Source organism: Solea solea, chromosome 3 (genome assembly GCF_958295425.1).
Source record: "Solea solea chromosome 3, fSolSol10.1, whole genome shotgun sequence".
NCBI classification, from domain to species: domain Eukaryota; kingdom Metazoa; phylum Chordata; class Actinopteri; order Pleuronectiformes; family Soleidae; genus Solea; species Solea solea.
In genome coordinates, this window is record NC_081136.1 from 34,697,288 (window position 1) to 34,717,042 (window position 19,755).

At 45.2% G+C, this 19,755-nt stretch overlaps 2 protein-coding genes across 2 annotated transcripts; both read right to left on the bottom strand.

Annotated features, from left to right (window-relative positions):
* Window positions 1–940: 940 nt before the first annotated feature.
* Window positions 941–5,980, bottom strand: wnt16 (wingless-type MMTV integration site family, member 16). Its single transcript, XM_058625386.1, has 4 exons — window positions 5,871–5,980; window positions 3,179–3,405; window positions 2,430–2,722; window positions 941–2,334 (listed from the first exon to the last, which is right to left on the bottom strand). Exons 1-4 carry the CDS (start codon window positions 5,975–5,977, stop codon window positions 1,876–1,878), a joined length of 1,086 nt encoding a protein of 361 aa, XP_058481369.1. The 5' UTR covers window positions 5,978–5,980; the 3' UTR covers window positions 941–1,875.
* Window positions 5,981–6,461: 481 nt separating this feature from the next.
* cped1 (cadherin-like and PC-esterase domain containing 1) lies at window positions 6,462–19,327 on the bottom strand. The gene is made up of 20 exons (XM_058624905.1): window positions 17,507–19,327; window positions 15,155–15,341; window positions 14,759–14,850; window positions 14,592–14,676; window positions 14,436–14,502; window positions 14,228–14,360; window positions 13,990–14,123; window positions 13,665–13,737; window positions 13,076–13,222; window positions 12,870–12,968; window positions 12,205–12,323; window positions 12,042–12,106; window positions 11,768–11,954; window positions 11,524–11,692; window positions 8,893–8,992; window positions 8,447–8,804; window positions 8,256–8,357; window positions 7,756–7,843; window positions 7,500–7,646; window positions 6,462–7,367 (listed from the first exon to the last, which is right to left on the bottom strand). The coding sequence occupies exons 1-20, from the start codon at window positions 17,774–17,776 to the stop codon at window positions 7,179–7,181; spliced, it is 2,811 nt and encodes a 936-aa protein (XP_058480888.1). The 5' UTR covers window positions 17,777–19,327; the 3' UTR covers window positions 6,462–7,178.
* Between the last annotated feature and the right edge of the window lie 428 nt (window positions 19,328–19,755).

The window sequence follows — 19,755 nt, forward strand, 5'->3', positions numbered from 1 at the left end:
TCAGGTCGTCTCCTGGTGGATAAAACCTGGATCAGGTGTCAAAGACCAGAGACCAGGATCAGAAACCACTTCACATTTCATCCTGACTTTGTCTTCATCCTTTGAGGTCTCCATGTTTTTATTTTTATTTATTTACAGTGCACTGTTGAAATCTGTAATATACTGTAATATTTTCCCAAATAGACTTTATTCAAGCGTCTACATTATAAAGACTTAAAGTTTATTACGAGGTGTTATTTAAATACAGATATAAAATCTGACTCCAATTCATTTTAATTGAAAGCTTAGCTAAACCAAAATAGACTAAGATCCTTAACATTAACCAGAAACAAACTAAAGGCTAAGCTAAATTTGGCTAAACGAAAATCTGGTCTAAATTAAAAACTTGGACAAAAGCTAAACCCACATTAAACTTAACTGAAAGCTAAGATTTAAGCTAAATTATGCTAAACAAAAATGTTTCAAACCTTAGTTAAAATTAAACAATAGACTAAGCTAATGTTATATGAAGCTAAGCTAAAGTCAAGCTAAATCAAATAAACTAAAGGCTAAGCTAAATTAAGCTAAAAAACAAACAAAAAAAACACAACAACAACCAAAAAGAGTAGTGAGCTAATCTTCTATTAAGCTAAACTAAAAGTAAATCTAAACCAAATTAAAGTAAAGGCTAAGCTAAATTAAACAAGAAACTGGTGTAGATAGAATGTAAGCTAAAAAAAAAGTAACTAAAGACAAAGCTAAACCTACGTCAAACTAAACTAAAAGCTAAGCTAAACCAAATAAACCAAAGGCTAAGCTAAATTAAGCTAAACAACGAAAACGGGTCTAAAGCAAGCTAAAGAAAAACAAACAAAAAAGAAAGAAGAAATTTAGCTAAACTAAACCCAAGTGCTTATGTTATCTAGACTTTAACTTTGAAAGAATCTTTTTTTTTATTACAGTTATTTAACATTCAGACACAGTGACGTCATTCACTCACACGACAGCGTCCGTCCGCGTCAGTGGAAACTCTCCGGGTATCCGACGCTGCGTCGTCACTTCCTGCGCAAACATTTACACTCAACACGAGGAATTCAGCTGAAACAGAAGGAAGAGAAAACTTTTCTTACACATTTACTTCTTATTTTCTAACGTTAAAGTCAATGTTTCCCGTCTTTGATTTTTACAAACATCTGATTCTGGGTTTTGTTTTTTTTATTGTCTCAAAGTAACAAAAAACACATCATTGTTTACACATAAATAAACGTTTTACGACCAAAATAAAATACAAAAACCTTTTCTTTGTTTATTGTTAATATTTTAAACCACAAGTTTGTGATTCAGAGACTAATGCCGATCCAGGATCCAGAGGAGTCCAAAAAGGATCCAGAACCATCTAAACAGGATCCAGAGTCGTCTATAAAGGATCCAGAACCAGCTAAACAGGATCCAGAGTAGTCTATAAAGGATCCAGAACAGTCAGAAAAGGATCCAGGATCCACAACAGTCCGTATAGGATCCAGCGCAGTCTTGACCAGGATCCAGAAGAGTCTAAACAGGATCTGTAGCAGTCTTAACGGGATCCAGAGAATGATCCATAGCAGTCCTACCAGGATCCAGATAGCAGTCTAAGCTGGATCTAAAGCAGTCTATACAAGGTCCAGAAAAGGATTAAGGAGTAAGAACAGTCCAAACAGGATCCAGAGCAAGATCCAGAACAGTCTGAACAGGATTCAGGATCGGGATCTGGTCAGGTTCCAGAGCAAACTTAAGAAGACCCAGAAATGTCCAAACAGGATCCAGAGTATGATTAATAGCAGTTAAATGGGATACAGAGCAGTTTCTACAGGAGCCAGGACCTGGAACAGTCTAAATGGGATCCGGGGTCCAGGGTCTTTATTTACAGGTGTGCATGTCGTTCATGCTCTCGCAGCGGCGGCAGTGGACATAGCAGCACCACATGAACTTGCACTCGCAGCGCTGGACGTGTCTCACCACGTGTGTGTTGTATCCTCGGCCGCAGCACAGCAGGTTACAGCCGTCTGGTCCGGGAGACGCCCGGTTACAGCGGCGACCCCTGGTCCCGGCGACGCCCCGCCGCCGGTCCTCCAGGCAGTAGTTGGGAGACTTGTTGAAGAAGATGAGCTGGTGTTTGTCGACAGGCAGGTGGCGCTGCTCCTTCCTCCGCGTCTTCCTCTTGGAGCGGTCCAACACCTGGACGCTGCGCTCGTATCGCTCCTTCAGGTAAACGCCGACGCGTTCGAACGCCGCCATCGTCCTCCAACACGTTTTGACCGCGCAGGAACCAGAGACGCCATGGCAACGGCAGTCTGTCGACATCGTCTTGTCGATTGCCTGAAGGACACAAGCAAGAAGGACCCAAGGAGATAAGGATGCAAGGAAACAAGGGAGACAAAAATGCAGCTTTTGTGTTGTGCTTCCCGTCTCACCTGGCGTCCGGCCTCCGTGTTGTGCTGGTTCATGGCGAGCAGCGTGTATCCTCCTCGGGTGGTCGACGTGTTTTTGACGGTGTTGTCGATGAACTTGCGACTGAACCAGGTCCCGTACTGGATGTGGTCCGAGCAGCCGCCCCAGTGCCAGCCCTCGGCCGCGACACCGCCGCCGCCCCGCAGTTTGGTGTCGCAGCCGCACTCCGTCGTGTTGCCCTGACTGCAGGACCGCGTGACGGCATGGACCAGCCCGGCTGCCATCACCGCGTAAATGAACGCCGTTTCTTTGGTTCCTGTTGGACGTGTGGAAGGAAGTGACATCATCATTTCAAGTATGTGATACGTGGTGAGATGTTAGGTGTTATTAAGCCTTATTAAGCATGTTATTACGTATGATTAAGTGTTATTATTGCATATTAAACATATATATTTAGTTATCATGCTAGTATTATTTGGTGTTTATCTGCAATATTAAGCTTTAATAAGTGTTAATAACTGATATTACATATATAATATTATTAATATATATTATAAAGCATGTAATTATGTTTGATTAAGTGTTATTATATGTTATTACGGATTATTTAACGTGTTATTTCATGTTTATCTGCAAAAGTATAAAAAAGTAGTATCATTAAGCTTTGCTAAGTGTTTATAAGTATTATGCGGAGTACTATTAAGCGTTATTAAGTAAGTCCGTTCATATTATTCAGTATTATTAGGTTAATTCCTCGTGTCATTAGACTCACCACTTGTCAGCTCGTGTCCGAACACCGACAGCTCGTTGGTGGTGGAGCAGTTCCACCTCTCGTGTCTGAACTGGTTCTGACACTCGCTGATGGCGAGCCGGGCGCCGTCCTGGATGCTGGGCAGCAGGAACGGTTTCTTCCTGCACAGCTCGCGCTGTCTTTGGCTCAGAGGGAGGTTCGCGCAGCCCAGTTTCTCCAGCGCGACGGCCGAAGTCATGCCCAGCCACCTGCGCGTGACAAACAATGACTGTTAGTAACAGGAAACACCGAGGTTTACCCAAGGCTAATCTAGTCAGTGTGCATCACAAACTAACTAGTACACACCAGACATGAGTTGGTATACATCGGATACAAGTTAGAATGCAGTCAAGACTACAGTAGTTATTATACATCAGAAACTAACTAGTATGCATTAGAGACTCGTTAGTATGCATTAGAGACTTGTTAGTATGCATCAGAAACTAACTAGTATTCACTAGAGACTAGTTAGTGTGCATCAGAAACTAACTAGTATTCACTAGAGACTAGTTAGTATGCACCAGTAACTAACAAATATGCATTTGAGACTAGTTAGTATGCATCAGAAACTAACTAGTATTCAATAGAGACTAGTTAGTGTGCGTCAGAAACTAACTAGTATTCACTAGAGACTAGTTAGTATGCACCAGTAACTAACAAATATGCATTTGAGACTAGTTAGTATGCATCAGAAACTAACTAGTGTTCACTAGAGATTAGTTAGTGTGCGTCAGAAACTAACTAGTATTCACTAGAGACTAGTTAGTATGCACCAGTAACTAACAAATATGCATTTGAGACTAGTTAGTATGCATCAGAAACTAACCAGTATGCATTCCTATGCATCAGAAACTATTACAAACAAGTTAGTATGCATCAGAAACTAACCAGTGTGCATTAGTATGCATCAGAAAATAACTATAGTATGCATTACAAAGGAGTTAGTATGTATCAAAAAATAACTAGTATGCATTAGAGACTAGTTAGTATGCCCCAGAAACTAACTAGTATTCACTAGAGACTAGTTAGTGTGCATCAGAAACTAACTAGTATGCATTAGAGTCTAGTTAGTATGCACCAGAAACTAACTAGTATTCACTAGAGACTAGTTAGTGTACATCATAAACTAACTAGTATGCATTAGAGACTAGTTAGTATGCACCAGTAACTAACTAGTGTGCATTAGAGACGAGTTAGTGTGCACCAGCAACTAACTAGTATTCACTAGAGACTAGTTAGTATGCACCAGTAACTAACTAGTATGCATTTGAGACTAGTACACATCAGAGATTAGTTGGTACACATCGTAAAGCAGTTAGTAAGCATCAGAAACTAGTGTGCATTAGAAACTAAATAGTATGCATTAGAGACTAGTTAGTACACACCAGAGATGAGTTGGTACACATCGGAAAGCAGTTAGTAAGCATCAGAAACTAGTGTGCATTAGAAACTAAATAGTATGCATTAGAGACTAGTTAGTTTGTATTAGAGACTAGTTAGAATTCAGTCAAAACGAGTTATTTTCTTGTTTTTGTGTCTCAGGCTGGTTCTCATAGAATCGCACGTAAAAAAAACAGAACTATGCCTTTAATCTAAGGCTCACTTCATAGTGTATTATTATGCCATGTTACTTTGTGTCACCTGCACTGATTTAAACTGAATTCAGCTCCGTATAAAAGTGTAAATTTGACAGATCTGCTGTTCTTAAACGTGCTGTTTTGAATGAAAAACATCTGTTACACATGAACTGAACTTCACTGAGGCGCAAACACACGAAGGTTCTGCTGGAGTCACGCTGAGCTCAGCTTAACCCTGGTCAGTGTGTGTGTGTGTGTGTGTGAGTGAAGAAATCACATGAAACTCAATCAAATCATGAGAAACATCTGAGGCCCAGCACTTTCTGTTTTTTTGCTTCCTCAGTGTTTGAAGTCAACTGCTCACTTTGTCTCTAAGTTTCACTTAAATTGATTTCAACAGCTCCTGGAGAATACAGTGCTTCTCCCAGTGGACTCTGGTTTGAGGCCTCCAAAAAAAAAGAAAAAAGATTGGATTTAATTCACCTCTGTTTTTCTAAGAATCATAAAAAAAGAGAGAAACCTGTAGAGGATCAGAAACATCTGGACCTGAATGAGTTTCACCTCAGATCCAGGTCCAGTTTTATTCGACTCTCCTGAGCCTTCACTGACAAGACTGTAAAAGCCCACAAACAGTCCAGATGTTGTTCAGCTCCACAGTGACTGTGTGTTAACCTGTGATGGCGGATTAAACTGAGCCGAACAGAGGAGCTGCTCTCACTTCACTAACCCGCCTCAGTGAACCGCATATTAAATGTTGTGTTGATCAGATAAACGGCGCAATTATTAGATTTCACGGGTTTTTTGAACGGAGTTTGGTTTTGTTTTGGGATTTTTTATAAAGAAAAAAATGAAATAAAACAGAAACCGTTTCATTTACAGTGCTTGTGTGAAATTCGTACCCAACCCGAAGTGAAGACAAACTCCTAACACGATATCTTCATGATTGTTATTTGTTGTGTGAATTAAAACAATTTTTCAAACGAACGGAAAAACCTTAAATTCACATTTTCTTCCACGGAGATTTGTATTTCTTTTTTCTCCTCGAGAAAACACAATTATCTCGCATTAATAATTATTAATAATAATGTTGTACTCACATCCAGGTTCCTGCGCAGCTCAGCGGACACGCAGAAATCAGCAGCAGGATCAGGGCGCACATGTGCCGGACTCCGCTGATCCGGATCTCCATCACCTCCTTCTCCATGCGCTACTAGTCTCCATCGGCAGGACACTGGCTCATAGCAAGACCCGGACCAGGAGCTCGTCCCTCAGTCCATGATGATGATGATGATGATGATGCTGCTCTGGTGTCTCTGCACTGTGTCCCCGGTGTCCTGCTCTGGTGGTCGGTGATGGATCGGCGGTCTCCTCCCGCGGACTCTTCAGTTTTTATTCCAGCCGCAGAAACCGCGGGACCAACTGGACCAGTCCGGGTCCCGGAGGATCCTCATTGGAGCAGCGGCGGATTCATACGCATCAGTGACGTCACAGCTTGGACGAACGGACTCTCATTGGACGAATGGGTTTAGAGACAGAGACACAGTGTGCTGGACTAATAATCAACGAGTGATTGGTCCTCATTAACAACAATAATAATAATAATAATAATAATAATAATAGAGAAATGTCGCGTATATCGTGAGAAAGTTTTATTAGAATGATAAAGTTACATTTTATTGCTTTAAAAAAAAAAACCTGAAGCGGATTATAAACTCGGATTATTAAACGTTCATGAAAATAAACAACATTCACAGTCACTTTAGTTCAAAATAGCTTCATACATTTTTTTAAGCATTAATATAAATATTCATATATATATATATTTATTCTATATTTCCAGCATGTGAACATGTTAAAGGAAAAATAAACATCTGTAGAAAAATATAGAAGAAAAAAAACGACAACAATAAAAATATAGACAGAGAATCAAATATAAGACGCGTGTTTATCATCTTTGGTTTGTGAAGGTTTTCTGATCAAAAGGTCACTTAGTGAGGTAATTAATAATAATAATAATAATAATAATAAATAAAAATTATTGATATGCACTAGTTATTATGACTAGTAAAAGACTAGCAAGTAAATAAAAACTAGTACACAGAGATTAGACTAGTTAATAAGCATCAAATACTAGTCAGTATGCATTTAAAAATTAAAAACTAGCTAAGGAGCAGCTGAAGGAAATGTTCTTAAAACTAGCTGCACATATGTAATGGGTCTATATGATGATAAGACTCACATTTATATATAAATATTATATATATATTATTTATTGATGATTATTGATGAGCTGTCAACTGTTTCTCTGTTAAAATGAAGACTAATGATGCCTTCATGAGCCAAAGAAAAAAGCTTTAAACTTATTCTCTCATGTCCGTCTGCTTCACTTCACACGCACTCTCTCTTTAGGTCCTGGTTCTGGGACACAGGCGGCTCAGGAGGATCTCAGAGTACACCTGGTTCACTGGTCCTCTCACGTGATAGGTGAAGGTTTCAGGCTCCGCCTCCAGGTCCGTGTCCTGCACGGATGATTGGCTGCTGGATCCAGGTCTGCTGGACTTGGTTCTGTTGGTGGACGAGCCAAACTTCTCCACCTGAGGGGAAGACAACAGAGACTCCTAGTTCTGGACTGAAGTGAAGCGGACCGAGACTCGATCCCTGAGGAACTCCATCATTTCTGATGCAGTTTGTCGTTCGTCATTCGCAGGTCAATAAAGTTTAATCACCTCGTGGAAGTGGCAGGCACAGCGCCCCTGCAGGAACTCTTTGTAACGACCCATCGTGATGCTGAACGTGTCGATCGCCTCGTACCCATGATGCTTTGCAGTGGAAACGATGTTATCGTTGTCTCTGTCGAGGTTCTGGATTTCTCTCTAAAGGACAGAATTTGTCCGAGGCCGCGTCAGTGAATCATTGGTTCATTATTTTCACAGTTTGGACAGAAGAGTGGACAGAAATGTGGACATAAATTGGAGGACCTACCAGACTCAGAGACCTTATCCCGTCCACAGAAAGATGGAAACCCATTCCCAAAGACTTGACCACCACCAAGACGTTACTGAGAGACTCCCTGAGGGGACAGCATGAGGGACTAGTCAGTAAGCATCAGAAACTAGTACACACTAAAGACTAGTTGTCAAACTACTTATGCTACGGGAACTAGTTCACTTACATCAAAAACTAGTTAGAATGCAGTCAAAACTAGTTGTTATACACCAGAAACTAGTAGGGATGTATCCAAGACTAGTTAGTATGCACCAGAAACTAGTTATTATGCATCGGAAAACTAGTTAGTAAGCATGTTAAACTATCTAGTACACACTATAGACTAGTTAGTGTGCATCAGAAACTAGTTAGAATGCAGTCAAAACTAGTTATTATGCATCAGAAACTAACTACTACAAATAAGAGTAGAGGGGGCGGAGCCAATGTGTCATCACAGCCACCCTGGAAACCAATAAGTGAGTCAGTGTGATCCTCACCTGTCCAGCACGTCGCCGACTGTCCTCAGGTGATCGGTGTTAACCCACTGGACTCCGCCCACCACCAGCACAGTCAGGTGAGAGTCCACCAGAGGGCGAGACCTGTTCAGGGTCACACGTGTCAGTGGAAACCGTAAAAATAAAAAGAACCCCCACTCTGTGACCCCGCCCCCCCCCCCGCGAAGTGTCACCTGTGCAGCAGCTGCAGCAGCGCCTGCCTGAACGTGGGCCGCAGCCCCCTCTCCAGCCAGAACTGAGGGTAGTACGAGTAGCTGACCTGCGTCCGGCCCCCGTTCAGGTTCCCGTAGACCAGCGAGTCGTGGGCCTTCCCCCAGTCCGACAGACTTGCGTTCACGCGCTCCATCAAGAAGTACATCATCCCACGATTGGTGGAGTCGCCGATGAACATCACCTTCCTGTCCGCCATGCAGTCCTGCAGCAGGGGGCGGTCCACCAGTGGGTGGTAACAGCCGTCTGGTTGCCAGGCAACCTCCCTCCAATCACATGTCCTGTTGTCAGAACAGCTGAGACACGGGACCACCCACCGACCTACGACAGGTGAGACAGGTGGGACGTGGGTGAGAGAGGGACAAGAGAGACAGAGAGGGAAAGGCACAGACAGGAAGTGACCTCTGACCTGGTTCGTGTCCGGAGCTGCAGATCTGACGTGGACTCGGGGACGTGGCGAGCGGCTGAAGACCACAGGACTGTGCAGGACGCACCAGGAGACCACAGTCCTGGAAACACAGGACAGAGGTTTCCACGGAGACAAGGACAGAGGACACCCTCTTTTCACATGAACATGAGACATTTTAAAAGGCGGACGTCCTCAGATTAGAGATGGGACATTCTCGATGATGCATGCTGGGAAAAAAAAAAGCGAGTTCAGCGATCAGTGCGCTTGTCGTGTGACGACCGTCTCTTCCTCTTCTTCTGTCGTCAGGGGTCAAAGGTCAAATAAACTCGCACAGCTCAGAGGCCTCGTGAGAGCCGCAGCGTCTGACCCTGAGTTCAGAGACGCCGCCATCAAACGCTCTATAACACACACACACACACACACACGCACGCATGAGCGGTCCAACGCGGAGGACAAGTCCACACACACACATACATACTGCTGCAGGTTTCGTGGCGGCGGCGTCACATTCCTCACTCTGGCGCCGCAGCTCGCAACAAAGTGCGACAAGAAAACTTAACAGGGATTTTCTTGTTCGTACCTGAGCTCAGAGTAAACGCTGCGAGGTCGGCCGCCGCTGCCACCACCACCGCCACGCAAAACACGCCGACAAAGACGCCGCCGCCTTTCATCGGAGCCGCTGCCACGTAGAGAGCGCCAGAGACCACGCCCCCGCCGGGTCTACTGACGTGGTCCTGACGGACACGGAGCCAGGTTTGTGTCCCTGCACTCAGGCCAGGTCTGGACGCGCCTTTGTGTTTTCACTCAAACTTTTACGAACTCGCCGTCGTCCGTCTTCGTCGGCGTAAAAACAAGTCACTTCCTGTGTGCGGCGTGATGTTGAAACACTGACAAACACAGAGCGGGAGTTGTGTAGCGCTGATAATCTTAATCTGAATCGATGACAACGCTTTGAATAAATGTAACTTGAGGTTTGTTTACATTTAAAAGGTCACGCACGGCAACTTTAACGGCAGCGGGTGAAAACATGAATTTGTGAAACCTGCCGCACGTTTGACTGAAAAACCGCGGGTTTAAAGAGAAATGTCTGTAACGAGAGACGAGGTCAAAGGTCACACAGGCTCTGTCTAACAGGCTGAGGAATGAAAGAAGGGGGAGGGGCTGAACCTGAACCCCCATGATGCACCGCCTCCCCCCGATATGTATCATGAACATTAATTATCCATGTTCCCTGGCCGATCAAAACAATACAAGCTTGATCAGACGATCATCCACCTGTGACCATGTTAACAGCCTCACGTGCATCACTGAGCGCACCGTTGCCGTGGAAACAGCGGTCACCAGACACTGATGAGATGTTTTCATGCTTGAAGAATCAAAGTGTCTCAGATCAAAGTGGACGAGCTCCTCGCCATGGTCATCACCTGCGATCAAAGCGGACGCGCCGCCGCTTTCATTTCACCTTCAAAGAGCGGCCGCTGACGCCGCCATCAATGGACACTCTGTTCCGCTGGCCCCCCGCGCGCCCACCTACGCTCCTCTTCAGGTGAGACACAGGTGGACCCGGGGGGGAAAGGTGAGGGACGAGACCCAAACAAGAGACGTCAGAACCTCAATGACACAGAGACAAGGGACATCCAGAGAAGACAGGTGAGGGACGAGATGCTAACAAGAGACATCCAGAGAAGACAGGTGAGGGACGAGACGCTAACAAGAGACATTCAGAGAAGACAGGTGAGGGACGAGACGCTAACAAGAGACATCCAGAGAAGACAGGTGAGGGACGAGACACTAACAAGAGACATCCAGAGAAGACAGGTGAGGGACGAGACGCTAACAAAAGACATCCAGAGAAGACAGGTGAGGGACGAGACGCTAACAAGAGACATTCAGAGAAGACAGGTGAGGGACGAGACGCTAACAAGAGACATTCAGAGAAGACAGGTGAGGGACGAGACACTAACAAGAGACATCCAGAGAAGACAGGTGAGGGACGAGACGCTAACAAAAGACATCCAGAGAAGACAGGTGAGGGACGAGACGCTAACAAAAGACATCCAGAGAAGACAGGTAAGGGACGAGATGCTACCTCAATGCCACAGAGGTAAACGTCTACAGGTGACACAAACAAGAGACATTAGAGATGCACAGATGCACAGGGGAGACACAGGTGGACCAGAGAGGACAGGTGAGGGATGAGACGCAAACAAGAGACGTCAGAACCTGAATGCCACATAGCTCCACGTCTACAAGTGAGACACACAGAGACACTCAGGTGAAAGACGAGACAAGACATCAGTAAGGAACAGAGACACAGAAACACCCACAAACGAGAGACATTAGAGACACAGGTGAGGGACGAGACGGAAACACAAGACATCGGGAACACCTAGAGACACACAGTCGCACAGGTGAGACGCAGGTGAGGGACGAGACGGAACCTGAGCTGCGCAGACAGGTGAGAAGGAGACCGCAGGTGAGACAAGAACAGGTGGGACGACACTTTCGTTGGCCGAAAGCCCTGGAACAGGTCGTGGTAATCAGATTACGATCAGACTCTAATCAGACGCCAGTCTTCCGATCACATGACCGCACAGGTGTAAACACACCTGAGGAGAGCAGCTGGCCTACCTGCACGAAGCTGCACATCACGTGGTCGGCAAACATGGGCAGACTGGGGCGGCTCTCTCGGTACACGTGGATGGTGTATATCGTCATGACGACGGGCTCGTGTTCGCTGTCGTCAGTCACTAGGATGCTGATCCTGCTGTTGCCGAGGCCGACCGGGTAGTTTGCCATCCTGTTAACACAAAACACAAACAGTTAAATCGTCCATGACGTAAGGGGCGGAGTCAGGGGTTAGGCCCGGCCTCACCTGGGTCCTCGGTGCTCGTCGAGGTGGACCCGGCATGCCGGGCTGACGGGCATCGGCCGGATTTGAACCGTCACCGTGTCAAAGGTCACCTCGGCGCGGTACTCCTTCACCCGGGGGCTGAAGGGCGGAGTCAGGATGAGGGAGGGGTCAGTGTAGATCTGTCGGAGGCGGGGGTCCACACAGAGATCTGGAAGATCCCGGCGAGACAGACAACCAATCACATACCAGGACTAGAGTCCGGCAAACATGCTGTGTGAGTGACAGATGATCTCACCTGAAGCTCCGCCCTGCGAGGACACGGGCGACTCCTGATTGGCCGAAGCGTTGGTGTCGTCGCTCCTGTCAGAGACGCGAGACTCGGTCAGTCAGACGATCAGAGTGAGGGATGAGGGACAGGTGTGTAAAACAGGGAATTATGGGATGTTTCCTGCCCTCACCTGGAGCTGAGGTTCATCTGGAGGTCATAGTAACAGCTGATCCTGATCAGGAGGTCAGACAGAGAGGAAGAGGAGGACGAAGAGGAGGAGGAGGAGGAGCAGGTGGTGCTGGGAGAAAGCTGCAGAAAAACAAACAATGTCAGCGACAGAGAGTGTGTGTGTGTGTGTGTGTGTGTGTGTGTCAGACTGATAATCTCCTGCACCAAATCCCATAGAGAAAATGAGTGATTTTAACATCACAGCACACAGCAGCTGTTGATCCACCGCTGCCTCCATCAGTGAGTTCACATGTCGTATTTTGTGACTTCTGTGTTTGAAATCCTCTGTTCAGATTCACCTCAGTGACACAAAGTGACCACAGGAGGCAGCAGTGGACCAGCAGCTCCTGTGTCCTCATGTGGTAAAATCACTCATTTTCTCCATGGGATTTGGTTTGAGAGAGAGAGAGAGAGAGAGAGAGAGAGAGAGAGAGAGAGGTTTAAGAAGTGGCACAAACTGTGAGACTGTGTGTGTGTGTGTGTGTGTGGTGCAGCAGCTCCACCTGCAGGCGCTAGTGTGTACTTGCGATATTGAAAGCAGCAGCTGTGTAACAGTGAAACAGTAGCTGTGAGTCTCTAAACAACCATTTCATCAACAACAAACAACAACATTAAAGGCTTGTTTACCAGCTGAAAAGCTGAGGACGTGGACATCTGTCTGTGAAACTGAAGAAGACGAGGAAAGTCTTCGTCTGACAAACACAGAGAGTCTGTGCAGCCGCCGTGCTGAGGACACACACACAGACACACACACACACACACACACACACACACAGTGTTAACATGTGTCAGGTTCGACTCCTCACACCGACTCAGGATCAGCTGGGACTCACCTGTCCCGCCTCCTTCTCAGCCTCAGAGGACAGGTGTGGTTGTGTCCCCAGCAGGAAGTGCAGTGTGTCCTCCAGGATCACGTCTCTGCCGATCTGTCCGTCGAACGCGCCGTCTCTCAGAGACACAAACGTCAAGTCCGTGTCCACCTGGAGACACAGAGACAGTCGTTACGTCAGTGTGTCCATCAGTATGGGACATTTTCATTTATCCTCGTTGTCCTCTGTGCGTTACATGTTCAGACAAATTAAGCATCACTTTATAAGAACGCTGATATTAATTAAAGGCTCTTATTTTGAAGAGTTCACCTGAGTTAAACAAATCATCCATCAAAGGAGGAAAGACGTGACGTTTGACAGGAGGTCTCACTCTGATCAGTCACGTTATTCACCAGGTAAACGCCTTTAATTTGAAGAGCTATGGCGATGTTTTGGGTGATAGGAGGTCTCACTCTGGTCAGTCAGGTAAAAACCTTTATTTTGAAGAAGTACGGCGATGTTCTGGGTGACAGGAGGTCTCACTCTGATCAGTCAGGTAAAAGCCTTTATTTTGAAGAGCTACGGCTATGTTCTGGGTGACAGGAGGATTCACCTGTATGATTTCAGGTGTGATGGAGCCGCTGAACAGCAGAGTGAAGGTGAGCAGCTGGTAACACAACACACACCTGCAACACACACCGATCAATCAATCAATTTAACGTCACTTCTTGCATATACATACATAAATATATATATGTATACACACATATATATATATATTTATACATATATGTATATATATATAAGAATATATGTGTATATATGTATACATATATAAAACATATATATAAAAATATATATATTTTATTATGTATATATAAAAATAAATATATACACATATATGTATATATATATATATATATATACATATATATTACCTGTTGTCTTTTTCTTTCTTCATATTGGTCGATGCCGCAGCCGCCTGCAGCACGTCACCAACCACCTGCTTCACCTGCTGCAAAGCATGATGGGAGCCCGCTGGTCCCAGCTGCTGCAGCAGGAAGTCGCTGAGCTGAGGGGGGGCGGGGTTAAGACCAGACAGGAAGTAGCTTTATTAAAAACAACACAAACAAAACAAAAACACACCTGTAGCCCCGCCCACTCAGGAGGTTTTACCTCGGTGGTTCGTCCTCTTAGCTCCTGATTGGTCGTCACCACGCTGATGTGATGCAGGAATGATGTCAGCGGTCTGAGCGAGGTCACCAGGACGTAAAGGTTCACCGTGGCAACCAGACCAGGGGGCGGGGCTCTGACAGGTGACAGACAGGTGAACACACAGGTGCACAGCGGACATGAATATTCTGACCAGTGCTCCGACACTCACCTGTCCTGAGGAAACGGCAGCTTCTGATTGGTCAGCTGACCACAGGAGAACGGCCTCATGGGTAAATCTGATCCAGGTAGAAACACAGGTAATTATATATTTTTTTACAGTGTAAAAACACTGACTCATGGTCCTGATCACACCTGGGTGACTCACCTGTCCGCTGAGAGCGAGCGAACAGGCGACAGAGGCCGCCTCCTGCGTCAGAGAAGGCGTCCATCATCGCCGGGATCAGGTTCACCTAAGGACAAAGACACAGGTGAGGTCATGACCATGTGGGTGGAGCCTCAGGCTGTGATTGGCTGAACCAATGCGCGTCTCACCCTCTGATGTCGCAGGTGAGAGAAGGAGACTCTCCTGAGGCAGCTCCGCTCGGCGCTGCTGAGACACAGCAACAGGCTCCACCCACTCCCATCTGTAACCATGGAGACGCACACCTGTCACTTAGAGGAACACCTGCTGGTCAGGTGATTATCACACTGAGCACACAACCTGGACATGTCTTTCAGTGTCCTGTCCATCACCTGTCCTTCACACGACCCTCCTCTTTCCACCACCTGTTCTTTGCTTGTCCTTGTGTCCCTCACCTTTTGACCACCTGTCCATCTTTTGTCCTTCACGTGCCCATCAATTGTTCTTTACCTGTCCTTATCTGTACACCACCCAGTCCATCAGCTATCCTAAACCTGTCCATCGGCTGTCTTCAAGCTGTCCCTCACCTTGCTGTGATCTCAGGACACTGCTTGTCTCGGCGTACGTGGACAGGTGGACGTCATAGTCCATCTGCCGCAGGACCTGCTGGTACAGTTGGACCTCGGTGTCAGAGACCTGGTGTTGACCCATCAGAACCACGGCCCGGCGCCGCCGCCACCGCCGCTGCAAGGGTTTCTGAGACCAGGACTGGACCTGAGGAGACAAGATGATGACCAGTTAGGTTAGGTCAACATGCGGTCCAAAACAGAGACATGAATAAAGGGACACGTCTTCTCTGCCTCGTCTCTTCCTGTTTTTCCTCTTATGAATACAGTTGACTGTGTCTTTGTCTTCTGTCCAGACGTCTCTCAGTATTCACTCCACGTTGGCCAGAGGATGTTGACAGCTTCTGTCTCAGTTTGACTTCAGTGTTTTTCTTCCTCTCAGTGAGACGAGGACATTGTATGAGTGTGTGTGTGCGTGTGTTGGTCACATGACCAGGAAAAGGCCCCCCCCCTCCTGTAAAGGCCTCAGACCTTTTGGTTATTTTTCCTCTTGGTCTCTGGGTTTGTGGTTTTTAAGGGGGTTTTGTGTTTGTTTCAGCAGATTTGTGTCTATTTAAGGTTGTTTTAAGTTTTTATCAAGTAGATTGAATCTTTTTAATGAAGTTATGTCTTTATAACGTATTTTATTACATTAGTTTGCTGTTTTTCGGGCACATTTGTTTGGATTTCAGTCTTTTAGAAGTAGTTTGGAGTATATTTAAGGTGGATTGCTCACTTTTAGGTGATTTTGTGGTTTTTACGATGGTTTCCTGTTATTGAGTTGTCTTTTTATGGTGGATTTGAGTCTTTTTAGACAATGTTATGAGTTTTGAGGTGGTTTTGATGTGTTTTACTGTTGTTTGCAGTATTCTTAAGGTGGATTTGTCTCTTTTAAGGTGGTTTTGATGTGTTTTACCACTGTTTGCAGTATTCTTGAGGTGGATTTGTCTCTTTTAAGGTGGTCTTGTCTTTTTATAAGGTGGTTGAAGTGGCCTTGATGAGGACACGACGTGTTGCCTCTCTTCAGGTCGGACCAGCTGTCCAAACTCTGTCCCGCCACCTGTCTGACCTGCCGTCAATCAAACAGCAGGGGTCCTATGACGGCCTCAGTCACCTGCTGTGAGGGCGGAGTTTATTGTCTTGTGAAACAGCTGCAGTTAACGTTCCTCTAAGTCTCGCCCACGTTGTTCACACAGTGGAAACTGTACGAGGACAGAAAGACGAACACTCCCGAACATTCCTCAATCTCCGGGAAATCATAAACAGAACATGTGTATTGTTCTCTGGTGGGAGTGGCTCCACCTACAGACCAGGATCTGAGACTACATGACATAAACTTAAATAAACATAACATAAACGCATCATCTATCAACATCTTGTGACAGTTTTACTGCGAAGCTCACACAAGTGTGTGTGTGTGTGTGTGTGTGTGTGTACGTGTCATCTGACAGTTCACACTCAGTCCAGTTCAGTTCACACTTGGATTGTCAGCTGATTTGTGACACACATACACTTTGATGACAAGTGACACTTAAAATACCCAGCGGTTCACGTGCCCACAGCTGATTGGCCCGTGCAGCTGTCAATCAAAATAAAACCTCATGCATTGTCTAAAAATAGTGGAAACAAAGAGGCGGAGGGAGCTTTGAACTGGGCAGCCATGACACTTCTTTGTCCGTCGCTGGGGAACAGAACACATTCAGAACTCCATTAGGAAAAGTGGCGATTTAAGGATTAATGATTAACATTAGATGAGGAGGTAATAGACCAGTACACACAGCAGCTAAAATGATTTCATTTTTACTTCATGCAGTTTGCTCTTTTATCATATACTGTATCTATATGTATGTTAGCCAGGATCTATTTATATGTTTAAGTCCTCAATTGGTGAATCTACAAACCACGTATTGAAATACCCTCTTTTTTAAATTAGGCTTGGTTTGGATTTTCTCCTTGATTGTGATTTTATTTATACATAATGGATGTTATAATGACTAAAACACATAATTCACTTATTGCTGTGATGAAGTTAGTTTCATGATTGTTACATCGTGACAGTGTTATCACAGTATCTGTCATCAGCTCAACAAACTTTAAAGTGCAGTTTTTCTGAATGAGGTTTGGTTTCTGAGATTCTGTTAAAAAATGTTCATGGTTGTGTGATTTACCACAGACCCGAACTCATCATCACAATGTTTTATGTGTGATGGAGTGTGATTTAGTGTTGATTTATGAATTAATACTTTTTTTTTTAAAGCAATGAATAAACATCTGATAAACAAATTATTGAACATTATACTAATTTGTTTACTTCGTGTTGACAGGTGAACTCACCTGAACGTCTCTCCGTCTCTGCACAGCCTCCAGGTCAGAGATGAATCTCCTCGTCTCCTCCATCATGACGTCATGTGACGTTTTCCGGGCGCGGACGTCGGCGGCGGCGGGCTGCGTACCGGAGCGGAGCCGGTTGCGCGCCACCATCACGGTCTGATAGAAGAGACACACCGCGACACCGAGCAGCAGCAGCAGCGGCGGGCCGGAGCAGGAGCGGCGGCGGAGCAGCGCCAGGAGGAGCCCGCCGGCTGAAGCCAGGGGACCCCGCATGGTCACTCTTCACTCCCCCGGTGTCTCTCCACGGAGCCTCCTCTTCATCTTCATCCGCTTCAGGTTACTGAGAGGGAAACACGCTGAAAGTTCGAGTCTCATTCAATTAAAAATTCTCATTTTCATCCCGAATTCCTCAGTGGATCCTCAGGTGTAAGCAGAGTCATTGTGGCGTCATTTAAACACACTGAACTTTAATCCAGAACCAAGCGAACTTTAAAATAGATTTCTTAAATTGAGACTGGTGCTTTCCTGCTGAATGAAAGTTTGGTTTTAAATTAAAAAAAACAACGTTTTAATTTATTATGTTTATGCCGAATTAACTGGTGTGTCCATGAGGAAATAAAAACACGTATTAAAAAATAAAATAAACAAAGAAGCCACAGCAGAAACGAGCCAAACTTTAAACCGGAATGTTCTTCAAAGACGTCTGGCGCTGTGCTCTCAACTATATCTCAACTTGTTTTGATTTCAATTAAGTTGGTTTTCACTCATTTTATCTATGCCGAATTCACCCGCGTACTTATGAGAAAAGGTAAAGAGTGTCCAAAACATTTTAAACGTAAAACATTTCAATCAGAAACGAATCAAATCTAGAATCGGACTATTCTTCAACGGAGTCTGTCGCTGTACTGCTCCACGGACAAGAAAATAACGGATGTCTCAAAGTTTATTTTAAGACCATTTCGTTTTGATGTATTATATTTATACCGAAGTAACCGTTGTGTTAATGAGAGATTGCAAAAATGACTAATTTACATTTTACATATAATGGAATCGCATCGGAAACGAATCAAACTTAAAAACGGACTCATCTTCAATGGAGTCTGGCTCTGTGCGTCTGATCTGACGGGAATGTACAACTCTGCCGACGGTTTGTAAACGCGAGCTTGACTTAAATAAACATAAGTTTCATTAATTATGTTTATGCCGAATTCAGAGATGGGACCAGGAGAACACGTGGAGCTGTCGGTTTGTGATATTTAAGTCCCTCAAGTCTCATCGGTAACGAGTCAAACGTTAAATCGCTCCGGTTTTCAGGCGACCTCTGTGCGCGTCAATGCTTCGTCTCATCGCTTCTCCGTCGCGTTGTTCTGGAAAGGTCATGACACTTCAAAGAGAAGTCATCCTCCTGGATCCGGACTGGGGAATGACCCGGGTTTGATCCGTGTCCGCGGGATACCCGTCGTCTCGTCAGCTGATCAAGACTCCGATAATAAACGGAGACATGACGGGACGTTTCAGAGGAGCAGGGAAGTTCCGCAGAACTTCAACGAAACAGGCAAAAAATCCCGGAAACCCGATTTAAAAGTGCGCTTTAAATAGTTCCGACTGAAGGATCCGAGGTTCGGTTTAGGCAGAAAAAACAGCCGAGTGACAGAGGAAACTGGTCCAGCTCCTGGAGGAGTCCTGAAGTCTGGAAATGTCCTGGAGGGGTCTGGTCTGGCAGGCGGAACCATGAACCATCTGGTTTCACTTAAATCCACATTTGGAGACCGGAGGTCCGTGAACGCCTCACTTCTTTTCCTCCGCTTTATTTTTGAACTTTTGCTGTTTCACATGAAGTCCGCTCTGTTACCCTCTGCCCCTGCCCCTCCCCCCACGGCTACCCCATCACACACACTTTAGGCTATTTATGGAACACACACACACACACACACACGTGTGCAGAGAGCAGAGACTGTGTGTGTGTGTGTGTGTGTGTAAAAAATCATCGTTCTTTGACTGGGATTTAGTGAAGAGGGAAATGAACTGGATTAAGTGGGTGATGCGTTCAATGACCGTGTTTGTATCCAGAAATTAAAATCTGAAAACAAACAATGTTATTGATCGTGTGCAACAGTTAAACTACGGGACTGGTTCAGATTAGACTACTCCGTAACTTTAAATTTAATCTGACCTGATACCTGCTGACAATTGACAAATGATCAATAATTTATTGACAGGTCAATAAATAATTGATCGAGCGGATCAGTAAA

Bases quoted from the DNA above. Each gene is read 5' to 3' on its own strand.
- wnt16 (XM_058625386.1), bottom strand. From the start codon at position 5,977: ATGGAGAAGGAGGTGATGGAGATCCGGATCAGCGGAGTCCGGCACATG. The intron at 3,406-5,870 runs GTGAGTACAACA...TGTCACGCGCAG, and splicing joins AGCTGCGCAGGAACCTGGAT to GTGGCTGGGCATGACTTCGG. The intron at 2,723-3,178 runs GTGAGTCTAATG...CACGTCCAACAG, and splicing joins CGGACACGAGCTGACAAGTG to GAACCAAAGAAACGGCGTTC.
- cped1 (XM_058624905.1), bottom strand. From the start codon at position 17,776: ATGCGGGGTCCCCTGGCTTCAGCCGGCGGGCTCCTCCTGGCGCTGCTC. The intron at 14,124-14,227 runs GTAAAACCTCCT...GCCCCCCCTCAG, and splicing joins TAAGAGGACGAACCACCGAG to CTCAGCGACTTCCTGCTGCA. The intron at 11,693-11,767 runs GTGAGGCCGGGC...TTGTGTTAACAG, and splicing joins GACGAGCACCGAGGACCCAG to GATGGCAAACTACCCGGTCG.